Source organism: Leucopleurus acutus, assembly GCF_964270905.1.
Source record: "Leucopleurus acutus genome assembly, chromosome: X".
Classification (NCBI taxonomy): Eukaryota; Metazoa; Chordata; class Mammalia; order Artiodactyla; family Delphinidae; genus Leucopleurus; species Leucopleurus acutus.
In genome coordinates, this window is record NC_139148.1 from 115,668,863 (window position 1) to 115,677,611 (window position 8,749).

General features: G+C 35.4%; 1 protein-coding gene across 1 annotated transcript in view; it reads left to right on the plus strand.

Annotated features, from left to right (window-relative positions):
• The window catches only part of PHF6 (PHD finger protein 6), a 52,616-nt gene extending 44,616 nt beyond the window's left edge, over positions 1–8,000 (plus strand). Inside the window, exons 10-11 of the mRNA XM_082865360.1 lie at positions 4,475–4,604; positions 4,932–8,000. Coding sequence (XP_082721486.1) covers positions 4,475–4,604 — 130 coding nt within the window. The 3' untranslated portion in view covers positions 4,932–8,000. The remainder of the gene's footprint in view (positions 1–4,474; positions 4,605–4,931) is intronic.
• Positions 8,001–8,749: the final 749 nt, after the last annotated feature.

Sequence of the window (8,749 nt, forward strand, 5' to 3'; positions counted from 1 at the left end):
GGCATCTTCTTAGACTCAACTATACTTCAAACTGACAAGATTACCCCAGATGGCATCAGTCTACTCAGGAAGAATATAGACAAGAACTACAGCTTGCCAGCAGGGTGGCATCAAATATTCGTCTTCTCTGAGAGTCCTTGCAGCAGTCATTGTAGCAGTACAGCTCAGGTCCAATAAGATATGATCCACATTGGGGAAAAGCCTCATACCCCATTGGAGTCAGCACCTCGTAACAATACAGTCATATAGGCATAGATAATTTTCAGGTTACACCACACTGAAAGAGGACCAAAGATAAGACTTCTTATCAGAATATGCATATTTTTCCCAGTCCAGGTACAGTCTACCAACTGGGGGGGTAACATAGCTTAGTAAAATAGTTGACACACTAATTTTTGTTAAGTTGCTAGAGGAAGAGAGCTAAAGAGTTAACCAAAGGTGAAATTCTCATGTGGAATGGGAAAAGATTTTTAACTTTTCACCCACAATAGCAAAGAAAGAAAGAGAGAGAGAGGGAGGGAGGGAGGGAGGGAGAAAGAGAGAAAGGAAGGAAGGGAGGAAGGAAGGAAGGAAGGGGAGAGAGAAAGAAAGAAGGAAAGAAAGAAAATCAAATCAGAATTCTATCAGGAGATTTAGTAAATAAATTTTAGTACATACATGCATCTAGTGGAATACTATGCAGAAATTAAAGAATAAAGTAGACCCATGTGTAGAGTTGTGGAGAGGCATTTCAGTGATTGAGTCAGGGGAAAAAGTTGCATAATTCTATTTTAGCATATAAAAAGTACGTGTGTACACACATGTACAAGATTTGTGTATCTTTTTTTTTTTTTTTTGCGGTACGCGGGCCTCTCACTGTTGTGGCCTCTCCCGTTGCGGAGCACAGGCTCCGGACACGCAGGCTCAGCAGCCATGGCTCATGGGCCCAGCCACTCCGTGGCATGTGGGATCTTCCTGGACCGGGGCACGAACCCGCGTCCCCTGCATCTGCAGGCGGACCCTCAACCACTGCGCCACCAGGGAAGCCCTGTGTATCTTTTTTATACATAGAAAATTTTCTAGGAGCATAGTCAGCAAACTTAATAGTTGTCATCTCTCATTCGTTGCATAGGGGTGGAGAAGAGGCAATTTTATATTCTCCTTTATATGGTTCATGAGCAATCCATTATTTTTAAAAGTAGCCAATAATATTTTAAAATAACAGGCCCATTTAAAATGTTTAGAATTAGATATGTGGAGAATTATTGTGTTTACATTTTAACTTTATTTAGATATTTTCACAATAGTTATCCGTTTTCATTTCAGGAAAAGATGGAAAATGTAGATAAGAAAAATAAAACTAAATGTCAACTTTAATTCTACCACCAGAGATAATAACTTTAAATCTTTTGGAATATTTTCTTCTAGACATTTGTGTGATTGTGTATATGTGTATATTTATAAAAACAAAACTTTCTTATATATACTCTTTTATAACCTGTTTTCCACTTACTATATCTTTAGTAGAGGCATTTTTTTTCTGTGACGTTAAACAGTTGTACATCACCATTTTAATGGTTGCATAGTATTCCAGTGTATGGGTGTATTAGTTTGTTTAATCAGTTCTCTTTTTAGACATTTAGGTGGCTTTTATTTTTTAGCTGTTAGAAAACCATGTTGCAGTGATCATTTCTAAACAAAAGTATTTGGACTGGGATCCATGATGATTTGAAATGCTCTTTTTACTTTTTCACATTGAAATTTGTTTCTTAAATCTGCTTAGAAGTGGATTCCAGATTTTTTCATAGAGACCATGGAGTTCAAATGAGTCCGTAAGCAGGCAGTTTGGGGAGAGAAGAATGGACAAATGAAAGGAAATGCAAGGAGGAATATTTCTGAATGAAGTGGCTTCCTTCCCTCCTACATGTGACTTGCTTTCTTTCTTTACCAGCCCTTTCTGGATCCTGAATATATTCATATTAAAAAGGCGAGGGAAGATTATATAGTGATCTGTTTATCCTGTTTTATTGTCTTTATTGTATTTCTAAGCTATTTAAATATGTATTTTTCTAAAATGTCAGCCTCCCACCATAAAACAGTAAGTTCTGTGACAGCAGAGATCTTGTTTGACTGGTCAGCACCTGCGGCCTTGGTGTCCAGACTGGTGAAAGACACATAATAGGCCTATGGGAAATAGTCCTTGAGTGAAAAATAATCCGATAAAAAGATTAAAATTTGTTCTAACAAGAAAGGGCTCATCCTTTTAGATAAAACTCTGTTATAAAAATTTCTAAAAGCCCACAAAAATAGAAGAGTATAACAACCCCAGTCTCAGCAGGTACCAACTTATTGCCACGGTTGTTTCATCTACATTTTTTTTCTTTCTGAGGTATGTTAAAGCAGAATCCCAGATCTCTTGTCATTTTATCCTTACATACTTCAATATCACTATGCTATCATCACATCTTATAAAATTAACAGTAAATTCTTAGTATCGTCTTATACCTGGTTCACTTTGGCATTTCCCCAGTTGTCTTGAAGATGTCTTTTTAGACTTGATTTGTTCAAACCTCAATACATGCAAGGTCCTTACATTGCATTTAATGGATGTCTCTTAAGTCTCTCTCAATATAGAGCAGTCCCCACTCCACCCTTGCCTTTTCCTTCTACCTGTTAAGGAACCCTGATAAGTTGTCCTGTAAAAGTCCCATATTCTAGATTTATCAATTTGCGTTTTCCTGATGTCATTTACCTCATTTCTCTACCCCTCTGTATATCCTGTAATTTATAAGTTGGCTCAAAGGCTTAATTAGATTCAGGTTATATTTGGGGGAAGATACTTCATAGGTGCACTATATAGAAGTGATATTTGATATTTGAACTCAATGATTTAAAGTGATTCCTAACATGCAGCGTTTGAAGAGTAGAAATTCTCCATAGTTCTTTGAAAATGTTTTAAGAATAAAAAATGATGAGCAAAACTAGGTCAGAAGTCAGTTGTTATTGCTGCCCCCCCAGCCCCACTCCTGCCATTTATTCTACTCACTTGTTAGAAACTTTTCATGTTAAACCTAGTCTTACACCATTTGTGGCAGATGAATTCCTGTGATCATCTTTTATCCGTTGCTGACCACAAGAGGGCATCCACTGAACATTTTCTAAGCATTGTTCCATCTTGTCATCTTGTGTATAATTGACCTAAAACTGAGCTCAGATCAGCTCCCACCCTTCTTTGATTATTGTAGGGGTATTTAACTATAAAAAATATATTGATGTATATACAGTAAAGTGGCCTAAACCTTTGTTCAAAATCACCTGCATTGCTATTTTCATTAAAAACAATGAATTTCAAGTATATACCCAAGTAAAAGGTTGTCGGAACAGCATGATGTCAAAGTATCCCTCCAGAGATGGTTTGTTAATTTCAAAGAGGGAATACTTACCCTTACGATAGAGAAATCTGGCCGTTTCTACCACCTTAAGCAAGTGAAAACAGCACACTCATAGCAGGACATTCTGAAATTACATGCATCCTGAGGTATGCAGGATTACCTACAAAGTATCCTGGACTAACAAAGGAAAGTTGAACCTAAACTTAACCAAGGCCTTAGACCTTGTTTCTAGTTTACAGGAAATAAAGGGTGAGAGAAAACCAAATAAAACATTCACAGGGACTTCCCTGGCGGTCTAGTGGTTAGGACTCGGCGCTTCCGCTGCCGTGGCCTGGGTTCAGTCCCTGGTCAGGGAACTAAGATCCCACAAGCTGTGCAGAGCGGCCAAAAAATGAAAAAAAAAAACTGTAAAAAGGACTCTTAAAAACCAAACCAAAACAAAAACATTACCACAGTTAGATAAATCCAAAATGTGGTGTAGTTGACGAGGCATATGGTCTGACTCTTCCCAGAAGGTCAGTGTCATGGGGAAAAAAAGAAATTAAAGGAGCCAGTCTACATCATGAGAAACATAGCTAAATGCAGTACCTGGAAAACTGTTAGGTGACTCATAAAGGTGTTCTAGTAAAGGCCAGGACACTAATGATGAAAAGGTACTTGAGGAGTTTGAGTAAAATTGTTTCATGAAATGTGAGCAGAAAGCAGCAGCATGTATACAATTTATATTATTTCCTAAAATGTGCCTTGAAATTATGTATATGAAACATTATAGAATTTCATTATTTCATATATATACCTAAAAGTTGATATTTTCATGTTGGCCAAGAACTTTTTTTAATCTTATTGGGCAAAGTGAGGAATTGCCTTGTATTTGGACATACGTGGTTTTATTTCAGACGAACTTTTATTATTTCATTAATAGAGTGCTTTCCTTTCTATCTTTTAGACAGAGATGGACCTATAGCTAATTGTGGGGTGTTTTTTTAGTGTGGATGAGGAAACCCAGATTTTAAATGGGCATGGACCTCATCCACTAATGACATAAATATATTCTCATCAACAATGACAAAACATTTTGAGATTTTTATCTTTCATCATTGTAGACTATATTGTAAAAATCATAGTGGAAATGATGAGAGAGATGAAGAAGATGAGGAACGAGAGAGTAAAAGCCGGGGAAAAGTAGAAATTGATCAGCAACAACTAACTCAGCAGCAACTTAATGGAAACTAGGTATGAAAGTTAATTATATTGGCTCTGTTGTCAGGATACAGTATACACACTGATAAATACGTATTGAGGTAATAATGTGCAGTATGATTTTTTTAATGCTATTATGTTTAGTTAAGCATGTTACTAGAATGCTGAGGATGTGTAGGCTTGCATAGTTTTTTTCTTTTAACTAGCTGATTTTGTAATAATAAACACAAGCTATCCACTTTATCAATAAATGTAGTTGTAATGTCAAACCAATAAGATATTCTTGCTCCTCAATAACATTATATTATTGTGTTCCCCTCAAGCATCATATTTTACATTTTTTTATCATCTTTTAAACAGGTTCATGGGACAGAGTTAGAAAACTGGGAATGAATAAGACATCCATAACTACTATTCTTTTTTCACTGTTTTCTAAAATCAAAAAGGGTTTGTAACTTTTTACTGCCCAACTCTTAGATCCTTCATTGAACTGCCTAAAAACATCTTGTTTGTTTTATGAGCCTTCACTAGATGGCAGAGTTTGACATGTTGATATTACGTAGCTGTAGTTTGCAGTTTCTGGGAAGCAATTGAAACACTATTAACCCTGTGTATAGTGTCAACAGTTAAAGCAGACATTGAAATGAAGTAAGCTATATTTCTGGACTGAACAAAGTTCTACTGTTTAGAGTGTCTAAGTTTGTTTAGTGGATTCATACTCAAGGGAAAGCATAAGCAAATTTCACTTTACAGTGCAAACACGCCTCTGGTGGCAGCACATGGGAATTTATGAATTTTTTTCCCGCACTCAAGTAATGGAGGCGAGAAATGAAGAGAACCTTCTTTTTCTCTTGGCTTCGACAGCACATGCTAAAAATCTCTTCCAAGAAGTGTGCTAAAGCTTTTCATTTGGTTCCTGTTAAAGTTGTTCTCACTGACCAGCATGGACTCAGGCAACTGGTGATTGATTATAAGCTCTGAGCTCCAGTGCTTACGGCAAAATTCTCTTGACAGTAACCCTCTTCTCTTTTCATGTCATACAAAGAGCTTCTAGCAAAATGATTGGATCCTTTCAAGTTTAAACTAACATTTGGCAACAGCAAATTAAGCCTCTTTAACCTTTAAAGGGTTACCACTTACTAAGGACTTTAGCCACCGTGTCTGAAACCCGTTCCTCTCAAGTGCCGTGTTGTTGTGGAACACTTCATATATTGGCCCAAAGTATGTAAGGAGATCTCATGTGCTGTAGAAGTAAAAAAAAAAAAAAAAAAACAGTCTTTGCATAAAGCAGTATTTATTTTTAATTTTGTGACCACTATTTTAGAAACTTTATTTAATATTTTTAATGTTTTCATTAATTGCTTTGCTTATCTATAAAATAGGATTCTGTGTCCTATTTTTCTTCTGGTAGGGTTCAGTGGTGTTTTATTGATCATCTGAATTGTTCCTCAAAGCCTAAGAACCCAGCTTTTTAGAAAGGATTTTCACACTGGCATTTCTAGCTAGTGATATTTTCTTCCACTTACCTGCTGAAGCACATTTATATATTTCTTTATGGCAAAACCAAAAAATTTTAGTTGTGTTCTGCCGAATATTACCATAGCACCTCAATATCAAGGGTAGGGATTCTGATTTCTGAATTATTAGTTAACCTACCACATTAAAGCAAATTAGCCAACAAGAAATAACATGTTAACTTGACTGTACATTGAGATATTCTGCAGCTTATGGAAAAGCATTTTAAAAATGTAACAGGTGGAAAATTACACTGTGCTTAACGACTGATTTTTTTTAACTGCTAGTCCCTTAAAGTCACATTTGTCAAGTGTGTATTCACACATTTACTTAAATCAAGGGACTCGATGACTGCTTTATTTTAACCATCTTTTATTATTTTTAGAAGGAAACTAGCTTTAGTAGTGGATTGCCCTATATGTTTTTCTCCTTTTGCTCTAAATATACCATTGGATTTTTTGTGTGTGTATGTGATGAATTTTCAAAATTCACCATGACTTGAAGTGCAACGACAGATCTAGATGTTTGTTTACCAAGCTATGTGACTTTTCCCAAAGGATCTGTACTTTATTTCCCTACAGCAGCTTGAAACCCATTATTTTAAATCTTTGAATCACTGTGTCTAGATCATTTTTACATTGTGTGCCATAGACTTACCCATGGAATAATAGAGCACCTTCATTTTTGGACAACTACTGTAATGATGTTTTTAGGAAAAATGGAAGGTGCCGGGGGTAATAATGGCCAGTCAATAATCATGTAATGGACTTCAAATACAATAGCTGTCAGTTAATGGATTTGTTATGTAATAAACTGTATGACTTTGTATGGGTTTCTTCAACCCTTTCTCTGCCACTAGCAACCAGAATAGCACTTTACCATTTGGTTGGCTAGATAAGTGGCTGGCTACCTATTTTTCTCACTGTGGTGTGATTGGCTAAATAGTCTTTCATTAAAAATTGAAATGTAAATTGAAGTCACATGAAAAATCACCTTTGGTTGTAAACCTCCAATATTTTGATTCTCTATCCATGTTTTCGTCACATGCTGAGTAAAAGTGCCTTACAATGTAAAAATTGTACAGTACTTATGTTCCCAAGTAGCATCATCATCTTCTGGGTAGTAATTACATCGTGGTATGACTATTTAGAAAAATGGACCTCAGCAGTGTATTTACCGTTCATCTCCTAAGTCCTTAACTGTAGTTTTAATAAGCATGACATTATTTGATAAGTATATAACATTTACATCATTTCAAAAAATACTGCCATGACTGTCTTTTATGCGTATTTTAGCTTGAAATTTTGAAGCGTCTTTTCTTTTCTCCTTTTTTTTTTCCCTTTTTTGTTTTGTTTTCGTTATCGATATTAAACAGTGTAATCTTTGCAAGCGTATATTGAAGATTATTCTGGAGCATTTATTGCCTTACCAGAAATGTTAGTAAGAAATGTTCTTTAGAGTAGAAAGATAGACTTGAGTTTCTATACTTTAATAAGAGCTCTTTGTTCCTGGGGGGAGGGGGGATGGGAGGGGTGAGTTTTACTTTCATCTCAGTTTATTAAATACCCACAAATGAAATACATTTTATTTCAAGGATCATCCATTTTAGAATTTCAGATAGTACTTGCTCAGGAGTACATGCTACTCAAGATATTAAGAGAATAACAAGATATGTAGATCTACTGTTGAATCAGAATCTATGTACTTGAACAAATGTGTGACTCAAATATCTCAAAGCAAAAGAAAAGTGTTCTAGAATGTTGTTGCTTTTTTAAAAAGCACTAAAGTTAGACCAAGGTATACAGTTTTGTTCTAACAGACATTTAGGTTAATTGTAAAGATAAGGAATGCATTATGGGTCAAAATCAAACATTCCTCTCATGTTATGTATATTTTGTTCCTGTTATATTGGCTTTATTTTCAGAATTGTAGTTTGTAGTATTAGTTTCCTTTTATTGGTATTCTTGCATATACTATTCATTCAATAAATGAGTTACGACTTTCATGTTCGTATTTATGTCTTTTTTGTGCAAGGGTATGATGAAGCTTATTTGTAACAGCAATAGTACTGTGTTCCTTTTAGTCTTGCTTTTATTTCAAGGTGAAATACCTAGTTTGTTTAACAAATTTGTCGTTAAACAAGTATGAGAGAGAAAAATGTGAATTTGAGTTTAGTTCAAAGTTTCACACATAAGGCTTTATCAGGGAGAGAATCAGCAATCTTTCAAAAGTATGATAGAACTGCATTACATTTTGGTTCTTTTAACATTCCATGATAAAGATACCTACAACTTAAATCAGGTCCTCTGGAACCTAGTTAAAAGGTGATTTTAAAAATAAACCAAAACTCGTAGTACAATTTATCTGCTTGCTAATAAGGGTGCAGGATTAATATCCTTGTCATAAAGGGATTCCACCTTAAAGATTTAAATGTACTCCCTTTACTCTGGACAGCTTACTTTTAGCAGTAGTGCTCATGTATTGAGATGGTCCTATCCAGGGCAGAAATCAAAGTTTTAATTGGTAGAATTTGCTCATTCCATACATACAATTCCTAACCTGCGTTCCTGCATTCCTACTCAAAAGGAAAAAGAAATCAAGTAAGAGGTTCTGATTAATGCTGGAACTGTAGGAGAGTGTGCTTTATTGTGTGTGTGTGTGTG